Source organism: Phyllobates terribilis, unplaced genomic scaffold (genome assembly GCF_046119375.1).
Source record: "Phyllobates terribilis strain yellow unplaced genomic scaffold, ASM4611937v1 Scaffold_19__1_contigs__length_20705806, whole genome shotgun sequence".
In the NCBI taxonomy this organism is placed as follows: domain Eukaryota; kingdom Metazoa; phylum Chordata; class Amphibia; order Anura; family Dendrobatidae; genus Phyllobates; species Phyllobates terribilis.
The window spans coordinates 13133810-13160096 of NW_027362779.1; the positions used below are offsets into that span (position 1 = coordinate 13133810).

Below are 26287 nucleotides of genomic sequence, written 5' to 3' on the forward strand. Positions count from 1 at the left end.
TCCATTCCTCCCTGTACTCCTGGTGGGTCTGTGATAAGATCTGCAGTAAAAGACCCTGGACTGCATTATTGGACTCTGTGTGATTACTGCTGCGCCTGCACCATCACCCCCAGCATCCTATTACACTGCCCTGAGGCTACACTCCTCCCATGGGGAGTTGTACTATTCCCTGCTGCACCCCCAACACCAGCCTCAGCGGTCTGCCCTGCAGCGGCGGTCCTCCCTGACCGCAATCCACAGGTGGCGTAGTCGGACTTTCAAAACCTACAAATACACTGCCACAGCATTTGGTCTGACCACCCTGAGCCACGGGACCGGGTCGCCACTACTACTCCCAGCATTGCCCTGTTGTCTGGTTCCGAGAGCCCCACGGCCCAGGGGGCGAGTCACTACAAGTAAGGATAGACGATACAATAAGCTCTATCGTAATATGTAGCAGCGAGTCAGCGGAATGTATCAATTCTAATATTGAGCAGAATTGATTTCAGCCTGTTGATTTTTCCCTCCAGAACAGTGGAGGGCTCCTCGGGAAAATAAATTGGCCATCCCTGGTATAACGTAATACTAAAATCTCACAATTTATGAGAGAAAACTGTATTTTATAACGATGCTTCCGTGCATCAATCGAGAGAACTTCTTTTCATCAGACGACCCCTTTATCACCTATCCAAGGTGATCGGTGGTGTCCAACAGCTTAGAGCGGCACTGATGGGCAGAATGCGGCACTTTTATCACTTTTGGAATTGGGCAGCGGTGCACATGCTCAGTCTGACCTCCATTCTTGCCCTTTGGGGCTGCAGAGCGCTCTGCTTTTTCCAACAGCTCCATTGAGAATGAATGGATCAGTGGTCGGGCATCCAACCAGACGCTCCATTTTGTAACAGGGATAGAAATAGATGAGAAGATGCACTTAACTGTTTGGCCGCAGCAAGAGTGCATCGAGTGCCTGTGCTTGGTTTGAACAGTCATTCTGTGCTGACAGAGTCCCTTTAAGGCCTCAAACCTATTAGATAATTGTCAGCCCTACATTGTTTCTGGGCAGACAGTTACACAAGATTATGTCCCATTTCATGAAGATTGGCCTTTTACACGCCTGTTTTAGTGAAGGATTAGCTGGAAAAACCTGCGGCGCTGTTAAGCTTCTCCCCAAGAAGCTCCGCAAGGCTTCAAAATTTTGCCGGTGCTGGTCAAGACTGGTGGACACATGGGAAAAGTCAAATTTTGACAAAGTTGAACAATCTGCATTGTGTGTAATATTTTATGATACAATAAATGATTAGAAAAATGCAAGTTTTATTAATGAGAAAAAAACTGAACTTTGCAGAATTTGTTGGCGACATAGAAATATGTAAAAAATATAAAAGTGTAAAAAATTTTTTACAATTTTTGATGCTTACATTAAAAACTTGAGCAATTCCCCCAAAAATCATTAGAGCCATGAAATCAATACATATACAGATGAAACCAGAAGTTTCCATCCACTATATAAAGAGACACATCTGCATGTTTTTATCAATATCTGACATGAAATCAGAATAAACCTTTCCCGTTTTAGGTCAATTAGGATTACCATCATTTTTGATATTTTCCAAATGCCAGAATAATGAGAGAGAGAATGTTTTAAGGCATTTTTATTACTTACTGCAAAGTCTTAACATTATTCTAATCCCCAATCAGTCTGCATATTTGTTCACTACACAATACAATCCCATAATTTCTGCCTATTCACATCTTAGTATTATGTATGATCAGGTTAGAGTGTATGGCTGCTGAGCGCTAGCATTTATGGGCGCCTCCCCCTGACCTTGGCTGTTTCTGGCTCTTAGACCCTGCTGGCACGCACTGCCGTCATGTCCGTGACTGCACTGCCGGCTTGCGGGTCAAATGCCAGAAGCCGCAGAGTCACATGTATTGGGGCGGGCACAGAATGCCTCACGCCGTATACCAGCCAGAACACATACCGGAAAGTCAGGTGACACACTTTTTCTCTCCAGCTCGGTTCATGATTGGATTAGGCTCCCTATATAACATCTGGCGTTCCCCTCCCTGGCACGACCCCTGAGGAAGTGTTGATGAAACGCGCGTCGGGGTGGAGGGACGCGTGCTTACCCTGCCTAGAAGCTGCCATTCTAACCAGGTATTTCTTTCTCATGATGTGTTGAGCTGTTTTGTCTATTTGTGGACAGTGCCACTATTACACTATAGTTATTCTATGGGACCGTACCCAGCCTCTTTTATGTACCCAGTCTCCCCTGATAGATATACTAACATTATTAACTGCTATATGCATTAGTTTCTTTGAGGCTGGAAACAATACGTTATATTTATCTAAGCACTTTGCACTTTTTTTCTGGACAGTCGACTCTATATCATCATATGCACTGCCGCTTTACATTTTATAGGCGTATCTCAAACTCATCAGTGATAGTCTAGTGACCGTTATAATAGCATATGCATTTCTTTCTTTCTATTTTTGCCACATGAGCGGTTATTCAGGTTGAAATGTTTTGCAATGCATTTGTATAGTCACATTATTTCAGTAATGGGGTAATATATGGTTATTACTCTTGCTGCGCAGATATAGAATCATAGAATCATAGAATGGTAGAGTTGGAAGGGACCTCCTGGGTCATCTGGTTCAACCCCCTGCTCAAAGCAGGATTCACTAGATCATCTCAGACAGATGTCTGTCCAGCCTCTGTTTGAAGACGTCCATTGAAGGGGAACTCACCACCTCTCGTGGCAGCCTGTTCCACTCATTAATCACCCTAACTGTCAAAAAGGTTTTTCTAATATCTAATCTGTGTCTCCTCCCATTTAGTTTCATCCCATTGCTTCTAGTCTTTCCTTGTGCAAATGAGAATAAAGATGATCCTTCTACAATGTGACAGCCTTGACATATTTGTAGACAGCTATTAAGTTTCCTCTCAGTCTTCTTTTTTGCAAGCTAAACATTCCCAAATCCTGCAACCATTCCTCATAGGACATGGTTTGCAGACCAGTCACCATTCTGGTCGCTCTTCTCTGAACTTGCTCCAGTTTGTCTATGTCTTTTTTAAAATGTGGTGCCCAAAACTGTACACAGTATTCCAGATGAGGTCTGACCAAAGAGGAGTAAAGACCGATAATGACTTCACGTGATCTAGACTGTATGCTTCTGTTAATACATCCCAGAATTGTATTTGCCTTTTTTGCTGCTGCATCACACTGTTGACTCATGTTCAGTCTATGATCTATTAGTATACCTAAGTCTTTTTCACATGTACTGTTGCTTAGCTCTATTCCTCCCATTCTGTATATGCTTTTTTCATTTTTATTGCCCAGATGTAGTACTTTGCATTTTTCCCTGTTAAAAAACATTCTGTTGGTTGCTGCCCACTGCTACAGTTTATTTAAGTCTTTTTGAATCCTCTCTCTCTCTTCTCTAGTATTAGCTATCCCTCCTAGCTTTGTGTCATCAGCAAATTTAATCAGTTTACCCTCAATTCCTTCAGGAATAGGGTACAGCATTTGTTTGTCCCTCACATTTGAGGCTCCTGGTATTTTAATTATTGTTATTTTATGTTCTAATAAAATTATATTGTTAATATTATTTGAAGTGTTCATGTTTTTGTTTATCCTACCAGGGTTCTGGTTATAGCAGAATCAATTTTTGATATATATAAAGTCAAAAGTTTACATACATTTCATTAGTATTTGGTACCATCACCCTTAAACTGAATGACTTGGGTCAAACTTTTGGGATATCCTTCCACAAGCTTCTCACAATAGTTGGTCGGAATTTGGACCCATTCCTCCTGGCAAAACTGGTGTAACAGATCCAGGTTTGTAGGTCGCCTTGCTCGCAGCAAGAGTGCCCATAAATTTTCAATAGGATTGCAATCAGAGCTTTGTGATGGCCACGCCAAAACATTGACTTTGTTATTCTTAAGCCACTTTGTTCCCATTTTGTCAATATGTGACACCCCAGGGGTCTGGTTGCCACAGTGATAGAGATATTACGTCTGAGAGCAGGTGGGAGGTCTCTTGGTCAGGAATCCTATGCATGCCACACCTCCTGCCCAGTCCTGGGAGGGGAAGGACTTCCCCTATATAAACCTGGGGCTGAGGCAGGGTTGGGGAGTTCAGAGGGAGAGTTCAGCCAGGAGGGCTGACAGGGAGCTGTGGCTCCGGCTGGGCCCAGCTCCTGGGCCATGCCAGAAGTAGAGACAGAGAAGAGAAGCAGCTATGGGAAGAAACAACAGGAGCTCTGTGGGAGCAGTGTTACAAGGAGTCAGGGGCTGGCAGCTGCAGAGCTCGCCCTGACTGAGAAGATTTCTTACCGGACCCGGAGTCCGAGGCTGTGGGGACTAACTCCTACCCAGCAGCAGAATCCGTCAGGCAGGGGATTTCAGGTCCTCTGGCCAAGAAACCCGAAGGCACGGTCACACGCATGGGACCAGCACCGCCGTCGTGGAGCGGAAGCTACTAGAAGGCCCCGAGTCACCGGCCATACGGGTGAGCACCACACGGTACACTCAGGGACGTGGGCTACTTATACCCGCCTCTAGCAAGGTAGCCAGAAGAGTACAGTTAGTTTGGGAGGCCTACAACTCCGCCTGGTCAGGGGAGATCCCATCTGCTCAAGGACTGACCAGGCCCCAATCGCTAGCCAGTACTCCGGGAGGGTCTATCTTTGTCTCCAGTAAAGACCCTGAACTACACCGTACCGTCTCCGAGTGGTTCCTGCTACCCCCATCATCCACGTCGGCTGCCCTGAGGCCATACCCCTCCCGTTGGGGGTTATACTATCACGCTGCACAATCCTACCACCGGCCTCAGCGGTCTGCCCTGCAGCAGCAGCTCCTTAGCTGTACTCAACGGGTGGCGTAGTCGTCCAACATCTACCGCTGATACAGCGCCACTTAGTCTGACTCCCTGGGCACGGACCGGGTCACCGCCACGAGACTACAACCCTCAACAGATCCGGCTCCGGGTAAGCTCCCGCGTGCGCAACGCTGCGCGACACCGGCCCAGGGGTGCGTCAACTTTTGGCGTAGTCGGCAGGATCTCGTGCCCGCAACCACCGGGTACTGCGTGCCTGAAAAAGACTGTTCAAACTTACCAGTGGTGAAGATTCCCGCCATCCGGCGCCATCTTCTGTCTTCTTCCCGCCATCCGCGAAGTTTTCCCGCCATCCGGCGCCATCTTCTGCCTTCTTCCCGCCATCCGTGGAGTTTTCCCGCCGTTGGACGCCATCTTGAAGACGCCGCGCGGGAAGAAGAGGGGCGTGGACTCCGAAAGCGCGCGAGAACTGAAGCCCCGCCTCACGTCCGGACGTTGCGTAAGGTCCTGGAAGGAGCCCAGCAGACGCCGACGTCACAGGAGCGCGACGGAAGGTCCTCAACCCTGACGATCCACTGCGGAGCCGCGGCCTACGGAAGAGGATCATCGCAAGGTAGGCCACGGTCCACTAGGGGGGAGAAGGATGTCGGATACGGAGGAGAGCTTCACCGCTTCAACCCCCGCCAGCGCCACCGCTGTTGCGGTCATGCCTTTCACCATGCCCTATATCCCGGGGGCAGCCTGGCTACCCCAGTACTCAGGGGAGTCACATACCCTGCATGACTTTAGAGAAAAGCTGGATAGCCTCTTCCAGGTGTATCCCCTCACAGAGGAGCAAAACGTGAGCATCCTGGTGGCCCAATTAACCGGGGCAGCCCAAAGGGAGGTAAAGTCCTGGCCACCTGGGAGGAGGACTGTCGCAGAGATACTAACCCAGCTAACCGAGGAGGAGCTGCAGTACTACCAATACGAGGAAAGCCAAGAGGACCCGGACGGGTCTGAGGACTACCCTCAGGAGGGAGCACAAAGAGGACATAGCTACTGAAGGGAAGTAGCGTGAATAAAGAGCTGTAAATAGTTACCCGTAAGGGTACAAGGACTGCTGCTAATTAAAATATGGTCCCCGTTGGGATTAGTGAATTGTTCCCCATGTGCCCCTATCTTAAACCAGGCTGAGGACTGTGAGCAGCCATTCCTTATCCCCACTGGCCGAGGACTGAGAGCGGCCATATCCTGTAAATAATTATGTGTTTCTAGTAATTTATGGGAGTCTTTGGTGGATTTACCGGGAATCCTTTGTACATGGTTGGAGCGTAACCCAGGAATGGACTAAAGACTGTTAAGGACTCGGGGCAGGACAGACCCCTACCTGGTTACGTCTCCCTGTTTTGGTGAAATGGACACCTTGCTTTTCTTCAAAAACTGCACCCGGTTGCGGACACGCCGTGACCATCTTTATGTGTTTTTCTTATTGTATTATTATTGTTTATACCTTGTTATGTTTTTCTAAAAATATGTTTAGTCCCGGAGTACTAAATTTCACTAGGGGGGAATGTGACACCCCAGGGGTCTGGTTGCCACAGTGATAGAGATATTACGTCTGAGAGCAGGTGGGAGGTCTCTTGGTCAGGAATCCTATGCATGCCACACCTCCTGCCCAGTCCTGGGAGGGGAAGGACTTCCCCTATATAAACCTGGGGCTGAGGCAGGGTTGGGGAGTTCAGAGGGAGAGTTCAGCCAGGAGGGCTGACAGGGAGCTGTGGCTCCGGCTGGGCCCAGCTCCTGGGCCATGCCAGAAGAAGAGACAGAGAAGAGAAACAGCTATGGGAAGAAACAACAGGAGCTCTGTGGGAGCAGTGTTACAAGGAGTCAGGGGCTGGCAGCTGCAGAGCTCGCCCTGACTGAGAAGATTTCTTACCGGACCCGGAGTCCGAGGCTGTGGGGACTAACTCCTACCCAGCAGCAGAATCCGTCAGGCAGGGGATTTCAGGTCCTCTGGCCAAGAAACCCGAAAGCACGGTCACACGCATGGGACCAGCACCGCCGTCGTGGAGCGGAAGCTACTAGAAGGCCCCGAGTCACCGGCCATACGGGTGAGCACCACACGGTACACTCAGGGACGTGGGCTACTTATACCCGCCTCTAGCAAGGTAGCCAGAAGAGTACAGTTAGTTTGGGAGGCCTACAACTCCGCCTGGTCAGGGGAGATCCCATCTGCTCAAGGACTGACCAGGCCCCAATCGCTAGCCAGTACTCCGGGAGGGTCTATCTTTGTCTCCAGTAAAGACCCTGAACTACACCGTACCGTCTCCGAGTGGTTCCTGCTACCCCCATCATCCACGTCGGCTGCCCTGAGGCCATACCCCTCCCGTTGGGGGTTATACTATCACGCTGCACAATCCTACCACCGGCCTCAGCGGTCTGCCCTGCAGCAGCAGCTCCTTAGCTGTACTCAACGGGTGGCATAGTCGTCCAACATCTACCGCTGATACAGCGCCACTTAGTCTGACTCCCTGGGCACGGACCGGGTCACCGCCACGAGACTACAACCCTCAACAGATCCGGCTCCGGGTAAGCTCCCGCGTGCGCAACGCTGCGCGACACCGGCCCAGGGGTGCGTCAAATATGCTTCGGGTCATTGTCCATTTGGAATACCCATTTCCGCCCAAGCTTTAACTTCCTGGCTGATGTCTTGAGATGTTGCTTCAGTATTGCCACATAATCTTCTTTTCTCATGGTGTCATCTATTTAGTGAAGTGAACCAGTCCCTCCTGCAGCAAATCAACCCCAGATCATGATGCTGCCACCCCCATGTTTCACAGTTGGGATGGTGTTCTTTGGCTTCCAAGCTTCTCCCTTTTTCCTCCAAACGTAGCGATGGTCATTATGCCAAAAAAGTTAAATTTTAGTTTCATCAGACCACAGACATGTCTCCAAAAATTAAGGTCTTTGTTCCTGTGTGCATTTGCAAACATTAATTTGGCTTTTTTATGTTTCTTTTGGAGTAATGGCTTCTTCCTGGCAGAGTGGCCTTTCAGCCCATGTTAATACAGTACTCGTTTCACTGTGGTTATTGACACAATCTTACCAGCTTCCGCCATCATCTTCACAAGGTCTCTTGCTTTTGTCCTTGGGTTGATATGCACATGTCGGACCAAAGCACGTTCATCTCTGGGACACAGAACCCGTCTCCTTCCTGAGCGATAAGATGGCAGTACATTCCCATCTTGTTTGTACTTGCGTATAATTGTTTGTACAGATGAACGAGGCACCGTCAGGTATCTTGAAATTGTATCTAAGGATGAGTCAGACTTGTGCAAGTCCACAATTCTCTTCCTGATATCTTCGCTGATTTCTTTAGACTTTCCCATGATACTACAGAAATAAGCAGTGTGTTTCAGGTGTGCATTAAAATACATCTACACGTGTGTCTCTAATTAACTCAGATGTTGCCAAAAAAACTATTAGAAGCTTCCAAACACATTACATCATCATATGGGCAGTCCAGAATTGTTTAAAGGCATAGTAATCTTAGTGTGTGTAAACTTTTGACTTTGCAGTAAGTAATAAAAATGACTTAAACATTCTCTCTCTCTCTCATTATTCTGGCATTTGGCAAATTTTAAAAATTATGGTAATCCTAATTGACCTAAAACGGGAAAGGTTTATTCTGATTTCATGTCAGATATTGAGAAAAACATGCAGATGTGTCTTTTTATATAGTGTATGTAAACTTCTGGTTTCAACTGTGTGTGTGTGTGTATGTATATATGTATATATTACACATACAGTTATGGCCGAAAGTGTTCACTCCCTTGAAATTGTTTCAGAAAATGAAGTATTTCTCCCAATTATTGCAGTTACATCTGTTTTGCTATACACACTTTATTTTCTTTGTGTGTATTGCAACAACACAAAAAAAGCAGAAAAAAAGGCAAATTGGACATAATTTCACACACAGCCCCAAAAATGGTCTGAAGAAAATTGTTGGCACCCTCAACTTTAATATTTGGTTGCTCACCCTTTGGAATAAAATAACTGCAATCAATCGCTTCCTATAACCATCAACAAGCTTCTTACACCTCTCAGCTGGAATTTTGACCACTCTTCTTTTGTAAACTGCTCCATGTCTCTCATAGTTGCTGCTACTTCATACCTCTCCAGCGCTATGTTTCCATCCATTTCTGCGGGCTTCTTGAAGTATGTTTTGGGTCATTCTCCTGGAAGAACCATGACCTAGGACGCAAACCCAGCTTTCTGACACTGGGCACTACATTGCGACCCAAAATCCGTTGGTAATCTTCAGATTTCATGATGCCTTGCACACAGTCAAGGCACCCAGTGCATGAGGCAGCAAAACAACCACAAAACGTCTTTGAACTTACACCATATTTGACTGTAGGTAGTGTGTTCTTTTCTTTGTAGGCATTATTCCATTTTCCGTAAACAGTAGAATGATGTGCTTTACCAAAAAGCTCTGTCTTGGTCTCATCTGTCGAAAAGATGCGTTCCCAGAAGGATTTTGGCTTGCATACATTTTGGCACACTTCAGTGTAGCTTTTTATGTCTCTGTGTCAGCAGTGGGGTTCTCTTGGGTCTCCTGCCTTAGCGCTTATTTGCGCTAACACTGATGCACCCTGAGCTTGCAGGACAACTTTGAATTTCTTTGGAACTTGATTGGCACTGCTTATCCATCATCCGGACTATCCTGCGTTGCAACCTTTCATCAATTTTTCTCTTCCATCCACGTCCAGGGAGATTAGCTACAGTGCCATGACTTGTAAGCTTCTTAATTATGTTTCGCACCGTGGACAAAGGGACATCAAGATCTCTGGAGATGGAATTGTAACTTTGAGATTGTTGATATTTTTCAACAATTTTGGTTCTCAAGTACTCAGACAGTTCTCTTCTCTTTCTGTTCTCCATACTTAGTGTGGCACACACAGACACAATCTAAAGATTGAGTCAACTTCTCCACTTTTTATCTGGTTTCAGGTGTGATTTTCATATTGCTCACACCTGTTACTTGCCACAGGTTAGTTTGAATGAGCATCACATGCTTGAAACAAAGTTGTTCACCCACAATTTTGGAAAGGTGCTATCAATTTTGTCCTGCCCATTTTTGGGGTTTTGTATGAAATGATGTCCAATTTGCCTTTTTTCCTTTTGTTTGTTTTTTTCTTTTGTTCCAATACACACAAAGAATATTAAACATGTGTATAACAAAACATGTGTAATTGCAATAATTTTCTGGGAGAAATACTTCACTTTCTGGAACAATTTCAAGATTGCCAACACTTTCGGCCGTGGCCATATATAGTAGCTGAGTACAGGCGGCTGCTGGGGCCCCTGATATCATTACTATGTGGCCCTTACACCTGATATACAGTGGTGGCCAAAAGTATTGGCACCCCTGCAATTCTGTCAGATAATACTCAGTTTCTTCCTGAAAATGATTGCAATCACAAATTCTTTGGTATTATTATCTTCATTTTATTTTCTTGCAAAGAAAAAACACAAAAGAGAATGAAACAAAAATCAAATCAATGATCATTTCACACAAAACTCCAAAAATGGGCCAGACAAAAGTATTGGCACCCTCAGTCTAATACTTGGTTGCACAACCTTTAGCCAAAATAATTGCGAACAACCGCTTCCGGTAACCATCAATGAGTTTCTTACAATGCTCTGCTGGAATTGTAGACCATTCTTCTTTGGCAAACTGCTCCAGGTCCCTGATATTTGAAGGGTGCCTTCTCCAAACTGCCATTTTGAGATCTCTCCACAGGTGTTCTATGGGATTCAGGTCTGGACTCATTGCTGGCCACCTTAGAAGTCTCCAGTGCTTTCTCTAAAACCATTTTATAGTGCTTTTGGAAGTGTGTTTTGGGTCATTGTCCTGCTGGAAGACCCATGACCTCTGAGGGAGACCCAGGTTTCTCACACTGGGCCCTACATTATGCTGCAAACTTTGTTGGTAGTCTTCAGACTTCATAATGCCATGCACACGGTCAATCAGTCCAGTGCCAGAGGCAGCAAAGCAACCCCAAAACATCAGGGAACTTCCGCCATGTTTGACTGTAGGGACCGTGTTCTTTTCTTTGAATGCCTCTTTTTTTTCCCTGTACACTCTATGTTGATGCTTTTTCCCAAAAAGCTCTACTTTTGTCTCATCTGACAAAAGAACATTCTTCCAAAACGTTTTAGGCTTTCTCAGGTAAGTTTTGGCAAACTCCAGCCTGGCTTTTTTATGTCTCGGGGTAAGAAGTGGGGTCTTCCTGGGTATACTACCATACAGTCCCTTTTCATTCAGACGCCGACGGATAGTACGGGTTGACACTGTTGTACCCTCGGACTGCAGGGCAGCTTGAACTTGTTTGGACGTTAGTCGAGGTTCTTTATCCACCATCCGCACAATCTTGCGTTGAAATCTCTTGTCAATTTTTCTTTTCCGTCCACATCTAGATAGGTTAGCCACAGTGCCATGGGCTTTACACTTCTTGATGACACTGCGCACGGAAGACACAGGAACATTCAGGTCTTTGGAGATAGACTTGTAGCCTTGAGATTGCTCATGCTTCCTCACAATTTGGTTTCTCAAGTCCTCAGACAGTTCTTTTGTCTTCTTTCTTTTCTCCATGCTCAATGTGGTACACACAAGGACACAGGACAGAGGCTGAGTCAACTTTAATCTGTTAGAACCCTCCTGTTAGTTTTTGCTATCTTGTGTTTTGCGGTCACGTGACTAGCTGCCTATATATTCCAGCTCCGCCCTTCTGGCTTTGCTGGACTTCAGTGTTTTTTGCCTGTCTCTCTAGCCAGGTGCTTCGGTGCCTATCTCTGTCTAGTTTGCTTGGTCCTCTGGACCTCTAGTACTTTTTGTTCAGTTTGTATTTTTGCTCTGCAACAACTTCTGTTAGGAGGATTCCATTTTTTGTCCCAGTCCTTAGCTCTTTTAGGGACCCCTCCCTTTATTCTATAGGTCTCTGTTCAGACTAGCCGAGGACGAAAGCGGGTCTGTTCACAAGGAACAGGCTGCCCGCTACATCGTAGGGATTCAGCTTAGTCTTACTGTAGGGACAGCTTTTCCCTTTCTTTCCTTAGTTTATGTTGCAGATCATAACATAATCCATGTTAACTGGCTGCAAGTGTGATTTAGTTATTGCCAATTGTATCCAATGTGGCTTTAGGACAATTCTTTTTGTGTTTTTTCATTGAAGACAAATTAAATGAAGATAATAAGACCAAAGAATTTGTGATTGCAATCATTTTCAGGAAGAAACTGAGTATTATCTGACAGAATTGCAGGGGTGCCAATACTTTTGGCCACCACTGTATAGGAGCTGAGTACAGGCGGCTGCTGGGGCCCCTGATACCATTACTATGTGGCCCTTACACCTGATATATAGGAGCTGAGTACAGGCGGCTGCCGGGGCCCCTGATACCATTACTATGTGGCCATTACACCTGATATATAGGAGCTGAGTACAGGCGGCTGCTGGGGCCCCTGATACCATTACTATGTGGCCCTTACACCTGATATATAAGGGCTGAGTACAGGCGGCTGCTGGGGCCCCTGATACCATTACTATGTGGCCCTTACACCTGATATATAGGAGCTGAGTACAGGCGGCTGCCGGGGCCCCTGATACCATTACTATGTGGCCCTTACACCTGATATATAGGAGCTGAGTACAGGCGGCTGCTGGGGCCCCTGATACCATTACTATGTGGCCCTTACACCTGATATATAAGGGCTGAGTACAGGCGGCTGCTGGGGCCCCTTATACCATTACTATGTGGCCCTTACACCTGATATATAGGAGCTGAGTACAGGCGGCTGCTGGGGCCCCTGATACCATTACTATGTGGCCCTTACACCTGATATATAGGAGCTGAGTACAGGCGGCTGCTGGGGCCCCTGATACCATTACTATGTGGCCCTTACACCTGATATATAGGAGCTGAGTACAGGCGGCTGCCGGGGCCCCTGATACCATTACTATGTGGCCCTTACACCTGATATATAGGAGCTGAGTACAGGCGGCTGCTGGGGCCCCTGATACCATTACTATGTGGCCCTTACACCTGATATATAGGAGCTGAGTACAGGCGGCTGCCGGGGCCCCTGATACCATTACACTGGTGCCTTGTTATTAGGTCAATTCCATTATAAAACATTGTATCCGTCATTGTTGAGCTCTGCTGGGACTCTGTATCCCGCCTGCATTGCATAATGGGGCCCCTGAATACTCTGCACATAAGGGCCCATAGCTCTAATTATGTTGTTTGCAATAGTCGCCCTCCTGCCACCCTGTAATATCGGGTCCCTGCCTGGTGTGCCCCCTATGACTTAATGTCCCCCTGTACGACAGAGGGCACATTCACTCTGTCTGGACCATTATAGTCTATGGCCACGTCAGATCATATGCCCGAATCCCGTTCAGGTAAAGGCTGCAGCCACCGCAGCCATGCTGCCTTCAGTGCCCCGCTCCTCCGCCACTGCCATTCCCCCCACCACCCAGAGCCACAGTATATATATATATATATATATATATATATATATATATATATACACTACTCAAAAAATAAAGGGAACCCTTAAACAACAGAATATAACTCCAAGTAAATCAAACTTCTGTGAAATCAAACTGTCCACTTAGGAAGCAACACTGATTGACGATCAATTTCACATGCTGTGGTGCAAATGGAATAGACAATAGATGGAAATTATTGGCAATTATCAAAACACTCTCAATAAAGGAGTGGTTCTGCAGGTGGGGACCACAGACAACATCTCAGTACCAATGCTTTCTGGCTGATGTTTTGGTCACTTTTGAATGGTGGTTGTGCTTTCACACTCGTGGTAGCTTGAGATGGACTCTACAACCCACAGAAGTTGCTCAGGTAGTGCAGCTCTTCCAGGATGGCACATCAATGCGAGCTGTGGAAAGAAGGTTTGCTGTGTCTGTCAGCGTAGTGTCCAGAGGCTGGAGGCACTACCAGGAGACAGGCCAGTACACCAGGAGACGTGGAGGGAGCCGTAGGAGGGCAACAACCCAGCAGCAGGACCGCTACCTCCGCCTTTGTGCAAGGAGGAACAGGAGGATCACTGCCAAAGCCCTGCAAAATGACCTCCAGCTGACCACAAATGTGGATGTGTCTGCAAAAACGGTTAGAAACCAACTCCATAAGGGTGGTATGAGGGCCCGACGTCCACAGATGGGGGTTGTACTCACAGCCCAACACCGTGCAGGACGCTTGGCATTTGCCACAGAACACCAGGATTGGCAAAGTGGCAACTGGCGCCCTGTGCTCTTCACAGATGAAAGCAGGTTCACACTGAGCACATGTGACAGACGTGACAGAGTCTGGAGACACCGTGGAGAACGATCTGCTGCCTGCAACATCCTTCAGCATGACCGGTTTGGCAGTAGGTGAGTAATGGTGTGGGGTGGCATTTCTTTGGAGGGCCGCACAGCCCTCCATGTGCTCGCCAGAGGTAGCCTGACTGCCATTAAGTACTGAGATGAGATCCTCAGACCCCTTGTGAGACCATATGCTGGTGCGGTTGGCCCTGGGTTCCTCCTAATGCAGGACAATGCCAGACCTCATGTGGCTGGAGTGTGTCAGCAGTTCCTGCAAGATGAAGGCATTGAAGTTATGGACTGGCCCGCCCGTTCCCCAGACCTGAATCCGATTGAGCACATCTGGGACATCATGTCTTGCTCCCTGGGACCCGTTCAAGATCCGGAAGGGAGCGAAACGGCCATCGTCCTCTCTCTCACTCCCCCGCACACCCTTAGGGGTCTCCATCCTATGCCGCCAGACAACATGTACTGTTAGTACTAATAAAGGACATCTTCGGAACTTTTGTTGAGTGCTACCTTTATTTTTGCTTCTGCATTACTAGACTGTTTACTTGGACATGCACCACCATGTATCCGGGAGTTTCATTTCATTGAATGAGAGGTGTATTTAAAGCAGAGGTGGTGCCGGATTTCTTCTCTTTTATTGCTCATTTGACATGTCTCGCTCCATGCACCAATGTCACGTTGCACCACAGACTGTCCAGGAGTTGGCGGATGCTTTAGTCCAGGTCTGGCAGGAGATCCCACAGGAGACCATCTGCAACCTCATCAGGAGCATGCCCAGGCGTTGTAGGGAGGTCATACAGGCACGTGGAGGCCACACACAATACTGAGCCTCATCAGGAGCATGCCCAGGCGTTGTAGGGAGGTCATACAAGCACGTGGAGGCCACACACAATACTCAGCCTCATCAGGAGCATGCCCAGGCGTTGTAGGGAGGTCATACAGGCACGTGGAGGCCACACACAATACTCAGCCTCATCAGGAGCATGCCCAGGCATTGTAGGGAGGTCATACAGGCACGTGGAGGCCACACACAATACTCAGCCTCATCAGGAGCATGCCCAGGCGTTGTAGGGTTGTCATACAGGCACGTGGAGGCCACACACAATACTCAGCATCATCAGGAGCATGCCCAGGCGTTGTAGGGAGGTCATACAGGCACGTGGAGGCCACACACAATACTCAGCCTCATCAGGAGCATGCCCAGGCGTTGTAGGGAGGTCATACAGGCACGTGGAGGCCACACACAATACTGAGACTCATTTTGACTTTTTTTAAGGATATTACATCAAAGTTGGATCAGCCTGTAGTGTGTTTTTCCACTTTAATTTTGGGGGTGACTCCAAATCCAGGCCTCCATTGGTTAATAAATTTGATTTCCATTGATGATTTTTGTGTGATTTTGTTGTCAGAACAAAGTATTCAATGAGAATATTTCATTCATTCAGATCTAGGATGTGTTATTTGATTGTTCCCTTTATTTTTTTGAGCAGTGTGTATATAAATATACCAGGATGGGGGATATTAACAGAATTGGGAGACATTACCCCTATAACAGTGTAAGCAGCAGACCCCCTCCCCCTTAACAGGGCATAATGACCACATTTTTTGCTTACATTTTCTTTCTATTTACCTACTCTAAAACCTAGGTACGTCTTATGGTCCGGTGCGTCTTATAGTCCGAAAAATTCGGTATATGCATTCAGTATATATATACTACTAGCTATTGAACCCGTTCTACGCCCGGGTGGACAGCATTTTTATTGGTATATGGTCTCCCATGCTGGTATGTGCTGCCCCCCTCCTTGTATTTGTGCTGTCCCCATCCTGTCCCCACCATCCAATCCTGGTATGCGTGGTACACCTCACCCCCAATCCTGGTATGCTTGACACCCCTCACCCCCAATCCTGGTATGCGTGGCACCCCTCACCCCCAATCCTGGTATGCGTGGCACCCCTCACGCCCTATCCTGGTATGCGTGGCACCCCTCATCCCCAATCCTGGTATACGTGGCACCCCTCATCCCTATCCTGGTATGCGTGGCACCCCTCATCCCTATCCTGGTATGTATGGTACCCCTCATCACTATCCTGGTGTGTATGGTTTCCCTCATCCTGGTATGCATGGTACGCCATCCCTCATCCCGGTATGCATGGCACTCCATCCCTCATCCCCAATCCCGGTATGCGTGGCACCCCTCATCCTCAATCCCGGCATGCGTGGCACCCCTCATCCCCAATCCCGGCATGCGTGGCACCCCTCATCCCCAATCCCGGCATGCGTGGCACCCCTCATCCCCAATCCCGGCATGAGTGGCACCCCTCATCCCAATCCTTGTATGTGTGGCACCCCTCATCCCCAATCCCGGTATGCGTGGCACCCCTCATCCCCAATCCCGGTATACATGGCACCCCTCATCCCCAATCCCGGTATGTGTGGCACCCCTCATCCCCAATCCCGGTATGCGTGGCACCCCTCATCCCTAATCCCGGTATGCGTGGCACCCCTCACCCCCAATCCCGGTATGCATGGCACCCCTCACCCCCCAATCCCGGTATGCGTGGCACCCCTCATCCCCAATCCCGGTATGCGTGGCACCCCTCATCCCCCAATACCAATATGCGTGGCAACCCTCATCCCCAATCCCAGTATGCGTGGCACCCCTCATCCCCAATCCCGGTATGCATGGCACCCCTCATCCCCAATCCCGGTATGCGTGGCACCCCTCACCCTCAATCCTGGTATGCATGGTCCCCTCACCCCCCAATCCTGGTATGCGTGTTACCCCTCACCCCCCAATCCTGTTATGCGTGTTACCCCTCACCCCCCAATCCTGGTATGCGTGGCACCCCTCACTCCCCAATCCTGGTATGCGTGGCACCCCTAACCCCCCAAATCCTGGTATGCGTGGTACCCCTCACCGCCCAATCCTGGTATGTGTGGCACTCCTCACCCCCCAATCCTGGTATGTGTGGCACCCCTCACCGCCCAATGTTGGTATGCGTGGTACCCCTCACCCCCAATCGTGGTATGCGTGTTACCCCTCACCCCCCAAATCCTAGTATGCGTGGTACACCTCACCCCACAATCCTGGTATGTGTGGTACCCCTCACCCCCAATCTTGGTATGCGTGGTACCCCTCACCCCCAATCCTGGTATGTGTGGTACCCCTCACCTCCCAATCCTGGTATATGTGGTACCCCTCACCCCCCAATCCTGATATATGCATGGTCCCCTCACCCCACAATCCTGTTATGTGTGGCCCCCTCATCCCTTTCACACTGTACACACATACACAAAAAAAAACAGTTATACTCACCTTTCTTCTCTGTACTCCAGCACTGCTGCGTCCTCTTCTGCCGGAGGCCGAGGGAGAAGTGCAGCGCTGGAGCACCGCGCTGTCCGGCGCCATTTTGCTGAAGACACACTGTAAATGTGTCTTCAGTAAAATGGCGCCGGATAGCGCAATGCGCATGCGTCGATCTGACGCCTTCACTCCGCCCCCGGTCTCCAGCGAAGAGAGGCGCCGCGACAACGCTCCTCCCGGTCAGGTAAGTATGTAAGTATGGCGCCGGAGATCGCGGTATGCATTCAGTGTCTACGCATCCCGCGATCTCCGGCGCCATACACCTCCTCTTACCTGTAACGGCTGGATGCCTGCTTCTCTCTGGAGCCAGGCTGCGCATCACACATGCGCAGTCTATCGAAGCTTCAGACAGAGACACGCATGCCGCCTTATATATACTATGGTAGATCGGCCCACTCAGTTGCACACAGAAGTAGCCACCGGAGCACTGTCTCCTTAAGTCTCTCACTGGTTTATTTGAAGATGCTGCATAAGCCAGTGAAGAGTTAGCAAAAATAAATACGTGCTTTCTGACCTAAGGAAAAACAAAACATAACATACAGCCGTGTTGCTGTGGGGATCTGCCCGCTCAGGAGAACAACCATCCACTAGTTCAGCTTTTCCTTCTCAGGACACAAAGCGCTGGAGTTCCTCTCTACAGCCCTACTGAACACTGAATGCCTTAGAAGGCCGTCTATATATATCCTAGTCCTCACCCAGGGGTGGAGATATGATGAATGACCTCCCAACCCGTTCTATGGTCGTTCACAAAAACCCAGCCCTTAAAATGGCCGATTAATCCCTCTCAACACATAGTGTGCTGGTGGAAAACTTATGGGTTTCAAATCACTGAAGCTAATAGCCTCAGTGAAACATACCTCCCCTCCAGCACTTTGCCAGTGACTTTGTCACCATGTATATATAATCAGCATACTGTATATATATTATAAGCATACTGTATATATCCTTTTAAAAGCAGAAGTGTTAATAAATTATTTTTATCAGTTAACAAAATGCAGAGTAAAGTTTGATGGATGAACCAAGATCTCAGTAATAATAATTGTATTTTTTTTTTATTAATAATAGGATAGAAGGGAGGGACAAAACCAGGAACAGAATCAGTAGGCAAACTTATAATCAGGAAAACAGCCGGGGTCAGATACCAGGTGATCAGTAACCGCCACGTCTGCGAGCAGTATGAATACCACGGAGCCTGGTGACAGAGGTGATACTGAGATTGTCCCGGCAGAGATGTAACAGTCAGAAGGCCACCGGTAGATGGTGAAGGTCCTTCTGTACAGCTCCAGCAGTGATGGTGGATCTGCTGGACTTCAGGGCGCTGGATGCGGAGGTTTACCGTCTTTTAGATGTCTCTAGGGGAACGGTGACAACACGCAAATACGCGAGCAGCCCTGGATAATCCACGCCGGCAGGATGATAGGATCCGGCGGAAGATGGAACCTATGAGAAGAGAAGGAAATATAATGTAAGTGATGGGACTCCATATGACATGATACTACTGTGCGGTCACTGTGGCCGGACGGCAGAGGAATCTCATCACACAGAGGTCAGGGATCATCGTCAGCCATCATACATGTGACAATCCCATCTCCGACAGATGACATCTGCTCCACATGAATTATTCTCACTGACGACATCACACAACATGGAGATGACTCTCACACTTACCTCGTCTCTTTTTCCCCTTTTTCCCATTTTCTGATTTTTCGTCATCAGCTTGAAATTCTGATCAGAAAAAAGAAAAAACAACAACTCACTAAAGACATATTGTTATGGGGTCTGCATTGTATCGCTCCTGTATATAGTATATAGATTGTTCTAGTCCTTTCCCCTATAGTCCTGATAATCTGGTATTACACAATAGGGCAGAATAAGTCCTATATACCGGACATGACCTAATATGAGGGGCATTAGATGTGTCACTAATATGGAGCAGTGAGCGCCCTGTGTGCCGCCATGTGGTGCATACCTAATGAGCGATATTCTACTATAGGAGACGATGTCTCATTATGATGACAGAGGTTACTGGATGCAACAATGTATCACAGAATCCATGATAATACTGTACAAAGTTACAGAAATGGAGACACAGTATGGGCCCATGGGCAAAGTAATTGGGATCCATGGAACATAGATAACATAGGAGACCTATTACAGAAAAACCATGTGGAAATATTTCACCGTTGATGATAACATTCACATTGTTTGTGCTATAGACATGTACATACCTGACAATGGGGACGAGGACGGCAAGCTGGTTATAGCATCGTCTCTAGCAGATTCAGGAGAAGATCCTTTCTGCCTGTTAGGAAGAAGAAAAACGTGTCAATCACAAGTAAATTCAGTAAAAAAGGGATTGTCTCACTAGAAGAACCCCAACTATAAGGCCTAATAGGACATATGAAAGTCATAGTGGGGAAGTCTCCTGCTCAAAACTACCTTCTATGGAGCAGAGCGGAAAGCAACTACCAATAATGGCCGGCATGTAATACTACATCTGTCCCACAATGTGGGCAATACTAACAATGCCTGACCGGCAGCAATTATGGGCTGTTATCTCCAGCGGATTCTGAAGTCAAAAGCGCAATGACCGCTGATCATGTGGCGGTGGATGCTGCATTCGATATGATGGTATTTATGTCCTATATTTGGTGTTGTGCACATATATTAGTCTGGAGCTCCCAGTAATGACTCCACAATCTACTTACATTTCTGAGATGTTTCTGCTGGATGCTGGGGTACACTCTGGAGGGGACTTGATAACGGTGGTACAGAGCTAAATAAGGACAAAAATAAGATATGAAATTCTATTTTTTACTTTTAGAGGTCTTTTTATGTATTCTGGATTTATTGATCACTTACTTTAGAAAGCCTTTTAGAGGATGTTGTAAAATTTTGGAAGAAAAGGCTCTCATTATCCTCACTTGTGTCCTCCTCCTCTGAGACAATAGGCTTGTCTGAATCAGCGTGATCTACAATACATAGGTAATGAAGTGTTATTAGTGGTTGTCAGTATAACACAGTCACCATTTATCACTACTATTAATGGGAACCGATTGTCACATATTATGGAAGATGAGACAAACAGCCGCTTAGTCTAGATGATGTCTTCTACTTACTGATAAATAAGCTGGTGTCCATATCTGACACCAGCCGAGGAATGTACTCTGGCTTCTGACTTAGAAGGTTTTCAAATTCTAAGTCACTCAGGAATGGATAACTCTTGATCTCAAATGCTCCTCCTGGAAAAAGAAAAACAAAAGTGATGCGGACATTGCTAGAGGCTGCTCCATATCTGAACAGTATATCTTAAGTAATGACAAAACCGAAGGAAACAAACTAAAAGTTATATTATGGAGAACTAGAAATAGGCAAGCAGATAGAGGAGTGCTGATCCTCATGGACAGGAGCGATGAGTCCTCGTTGTAAAAAGTGAATATTAATACTAATACAGTATATCAGTTACCTGTCCCAAGTCTTTGTGCAGGATTTGTTCTGAGCAGGTCATTAATGAGGTCCTGAGCATCGGGGGGAGGAGAGCGATCCCAATCCCAAATTATGTCTCCTGTTATATAGAAAATTACAGAAAATAAAACCTCTGTTTTGGACTGTAAGATAAAGTAGAGGAAATAAGTAAATTCATGTAACCAGTCAAAGCAATGATCGGATTATTCTACTTACCAGTGACAATATTTTTATAGAGCTCAGATAGGGAATCCCCATGAAATGGTACATATCCCACCAGAAACTCATGCAGGATGATCCCCATTGACCACCAGTCCGCAGGTCTTCCATAGCCTTTCTTCAGGATGATTTCTGGGGCCATGTAGAGCGGGGTGCCACAGTCCTGGAAACCAACAGAAGATAAAGATAAGAATCGATGAAATGATTATTATGACAAGTTCTCTACATAAAAAGCCAATGACAGAAGATAAAATATCAGTGGAAAAGTTCTCTAGAAATGAAGAACGTAGAGAAGAGACAATAGTGTGATGAGATTTGTAAAGAACCATCTAAGTTCCTGTAAGTGATGCCAACCTCATGGTCCTGGAACTCTCTGGCGATGTCCTCCAATGATTCCTTGTGGGTGTTGGTTTCTGGTATCATGACACCAACTTTTGAAATCCCAAAATCGGCGACTTTAATGTGTCCAGCCGGTGTAATCAGGAGGCTGTGAAAGAGAAGATGGTTTTAGTCTCACAGGCTGTGTGGTAATAAATAACTTCCCCCCTTTATTATACTACAGGGGGCACTTACTTCTCTGGTTTCAGGTCTCTATGCAACACACCATAGCTGTGCAGGTATTCCACAGCAAGTATCGCTTCTGCAAAATACAGACGGGCCAAGGGGACAGATAAAGGACCCCTGGTGCTTAGGAGGGTCCCACAGTCTCCACCTATAGAAGAAAGGAAATATGAGCGGTGAGGGGTTTATACAGCAGATCACCACGATGGATCATGAGAAGTGAGCGGAGACATTGGGGCAGGAGAGAATATATACAGATATAATGTATAGAGCACAGAATATTAGTCTGAGGTCATGGTGAGATGTCGTCCATGTCACTAATAGAGTGATGTCTCATCTCGTCTACAGCTGGCGATACTGACGTGCTCAGTGCGGACATACAGGGAGATCACACACATCAATGACTTTCCATAATATCTATAGTAAATGCTCTGCGGGGATGTAACCGTCCACGGGGACAAGTCCTAATGATATGAGCGGTGATAAGATGTCAGCAGACATGGGCTGAATATAATACATGTACATGTCCTACCTCCTACATACTCCATGACCATACACAGGTGAGATCTAGTAGGGAAGGAGCAGAGCATGGAGGCCACAAAGGGACAGTCAGCGAATGTCAGGATGTCCCTCTCCAGATAGGCCCCTTCCACATGTTTTGGAGTATCCAGGTCCCGCTTGGAAATTTTCTTCATAGCGAAGATCTTCTGTGAGTCTTTATGGTGAACTAAGTGGACGGACCTGGAGAGAAGAAGAAACCATGGTTTATAGTGAATCCTTATTAACAGTCCGTCTATAGAAGTCATTATATGATCTTCTGTACTAATGTTTAATACCAGAAGTCCGACCATTACTGGAAATCCACATCTAGAAATACATGAAATAATACTACATAGACCATCTATGGGAGGGTCTGCACAATGCCACGTCTGCCAGACCCTCACCCAGGTCACATTATCATCTATGGGAAGTCTGCACAATGCCACGTCTGCCAGACCCTCACCCAGGTCACATTATTACCTGTGGGAAGTCTGCACAATGCCACGTCTGCCGGACACTCACTCAGGTCACATTATCACCTGTGGGAGGTCTGCACAATGCCACATCTTCCACACCCTCACCCAGGTCACATTGTCACCTATGGATGTCTGCACAATGCTACGCCTGCCATACCCTCACCTAGGTCACATTATCACCTATGGGAAGTCTGCACAATGCCACGTCTGCCGGACCCTCACCCAGGTCACATTATCACCTTTCACCTCAGATCATGTCCCTATGATAACACTGAATGGCAGAGCACAGAGGCTGAAGCATTGTCATAGGGAACCCTGAGAAATGTGGCTTATGCCAACTGAAATCTCACCCAAAAGATCCGCTGCTGATCAGCTTAGATGTTTCGTAGTCGCTCATACGCGGCTTTCTCGCCGGGATCAATGATTCCATCAAGTCCTAGAAAAGAAGAAGAAGAAGAAATGATATTAAGATCTAGAAGCTGCTGGAGAAAATCTCCAGATGCAGAAACGTCTCCTCCTATATTATGTCCCAGCTGATGTTACTGATCCGATAGGTGAGCAGAAACCTGCTGACGGATTCCCTATAATATAAACGCTATTATCTAATGCAATAGTGTCATCTCCTCTAATAATAGAGGCGCCCCCTGGTTATATGGGGGATAATACTGGACGGGTCATTCACACCCCGTGATCTGGTGATACACAGACATCTCCCTCTATAATACTTACACCGGCAGGTTCTTGGATCTCCGGGATCTCTAAGATTACACTGTCAGGATCCAACAGCTCAGTTGTTTCTAAAATAGTGATAAAATGATGAAGAAATAAAATGTATTAGAGGATATTAATCCTACAGACATAATACAGCAATATAATGGAGAAATGACTATTCTGTTTGGAGGACTATGTGGGGCCCATTATACTGTATGGAGGGCTATGTGGGGCCATTATACTGTATGGAGGACTATGTGGTGCCCATTATTCTGTATGGAGGGCTATGTGGGGCCATTATACTGTATGGAGGACTATGTGGTGCCCATTATTCTGTATGGAGGGCTATGTGGGGCCCCTTATTCTGTATGGAGGACTATGTGGGGCCCATTATTCTGTATGGAGGACTATGTGGGGCCATTATTCTGTATGGAGGACTATGTGGGGCCCATTATACTGTATGGAGGACTATGTGGGGCCCATTATTCTGTATGGAGGGCTATGTGGTGCCCATTATTCTGTATGGAGGGCTATGTGGGGCCCATTATACTGTATGGAGGACTATGTGGGGCCAATTATACTGTATAGAGGACTATGTGGGGCCCATTATTCTGAATGGAGGGCTATGTGGTGCCCATTATACTGTATGGAGGGCTATGTGGGGCCCATTATTCTGTATGGAGGACTATGTGGGGCCCATTATACTGTATGGAGGACTATGTGGGGCCCATTATTCTGTATGGAGGACTATGTGGGGCCATTATTCTGTATGGAGGACTATGTGGGGCCCATTATACTGTATGGAGGACTATGTGGGGCCCATTATTCTGTATGGAGGGCTATGTGGTGCCCATTATTCTGTATGGAGGGCTATGTGGGGCCCATTATACTGTATGGAGGACTATGTGGGGCCAATTATACTGTATAGAGGACTATGTGGGGCCCATTATTCTGAATGGAGGGCTATGTGGTGTTCATTATACTGTATGGAGGGCTATGTGGGGCCCATTATTCTGTATGGAGGACTATGTGGGGCCCATTATACTGTATGGAGGACTATGTGGGGCCCGTTATACTGTATAGAGGACTATGTGGGGCCCATTATTCTGAATGGAGGGCTATGTGGTGCCCATTATACTGTATGGAGGGCTATGTGGGGCCCATTATTCTGTATGGAGCACTATGTTGAGCCCATTATTCTGTATGGAGGGCTATGTGGTGCCCATAGTACTGTATGGAGGGCTATGTGGGGCCCATTATTCTGCATGAAGGACTATGTGGGGCCCATTATACTGTATTGAGGACTATGTGGGACCCATTATAATGCAAGGAGGACGGACTATGTGGTCCCATTATACTGTATGGAGGACTATGTGGGGCCCATTATACTGTATGGAAGACTATGTGGGGCCATTATACTGTATAGAAGACTATGTGGTCCCATTATACTGTATGGAGGACTTTGTGGGGCCATTATACTGTATGGAGCACTATGTGGAGCCCATTATTCTGTATGGAGGACTATGTGGTGCCCATTATACTGTATAGAGGACTATGTGGGGCCCATTATTCTGTATGGAGGACTATGTGGGGCCCATTATTCCGTATGGAGGACTATGTGGGCCCATTATTCTTTATGGAGGACTATGTGGGGCCATTATTCTGCATGGAGGACTATGTGTTACCCATTATACTGTATGGAGGACTATGTGAGGCCTATTATTCTCTATGGAGGACTATGTGGGGCCCATAATACTTTATGGAGGACTATGTCGGCCCATAATATTGTATGGAGGACTATGTGGGGCCTATTATTCTCTATGAAGGACTATGTGGGGCCCTTTATACTGTATGGTGGACTATGTGGGGCCCATAATACTGTATGGAGGACTATGTGGAGCCCATTATTCTCTATGGAGGACTATGTGGGGCCCATTATTCTGTATGGAGCACTATGTGGGGCCCATTATACTGTATGGAGGACTATCTGGGGCCTATTATTCTCTATGGAGGACTATGTGGGGCCCTTTATACTCTACGGTGGACGATGTGGGGCCCATAATACTGTATGGAGGACTATGTGGGGCCCATTATTCTCTATGGAGGACTATGTGGGGCTCATTATTCTGTATGGAGGACTATGTGGGGCCCATTATTCTGTATGGAGGATTATGTGGGGTCAATTATCCTGTATGGAAGACTATGTGGGGCCATTATATTGTGTGGAGGACTGTGTGGGGCCATTATTCTGAATGCAGCACTATGTGGGGCCATTATTCCGTAAGGAGGACTGTGTGGGGCCATTATTCTTTATGGAGTACTATGTGGGGCCATTATTCTTTATGGAGTACTATGTAGGGCCATTATATTGTATGGAGGACTATGTGGGGCCATCATTCTGTATGGAGGACTATGTGAGGCCTATTATTCTGTACGGTGGAATATGTGGGGTCCATTATTCTGTATGGAGGACTATGTGGGGCCCATTATTCCGTATGGAGGACTATGTGGTGCCCATTATACTGTATGGAGTACTATGTGGTGCCCATTATACTGTGTGCCGGACTATGTGGGGCCCATTATTCTGCATGGAGGGCTATCTGGGGCACATTATTCTGTATGGATGACTTTGTGGGACCCATTATTCTGTATGGAGGACTATCTGGGGCCCATTATTCTGCATGGAGGACTTTGTGGGGCCGATTATTCTGTTTGGAGGACTTTGTGGGGCCCATTATTCTGTATGGAG

General features: G+C 47.0%; 1 protein-coding gene across 1 annotated transcript in view; it reads right to left on the reverse strand.

The window, feature by feature from the left end:
- LOC141176257 (microtubule-associated serine/threonine-protein kinase 3-like) overlaps window positions 1–26287 on the reverse strand; it is a 42759-nt gene that overhangs the window by 12153 nt on the left and 4319 nt on the right. Inside the window, exons 4-6 of the mRNA XM_073660223.1 lie at window positions 23557–23624; window positions 23178–23263; window positions 22344–22552 (exon numbers count right to left, since the gene is read on the reverse strand). Of these exons, the coding sequence (XP_073516324.1) occupies window positions 22344–22552; window positions 23178–23263; window positions 23557–23624 (363 nt within the window). The remainder of the gene's footprint in view (window positions 1–22343; window positions 22553–23177; window positions 23264–23556; window positions 23625–26287) is intronic.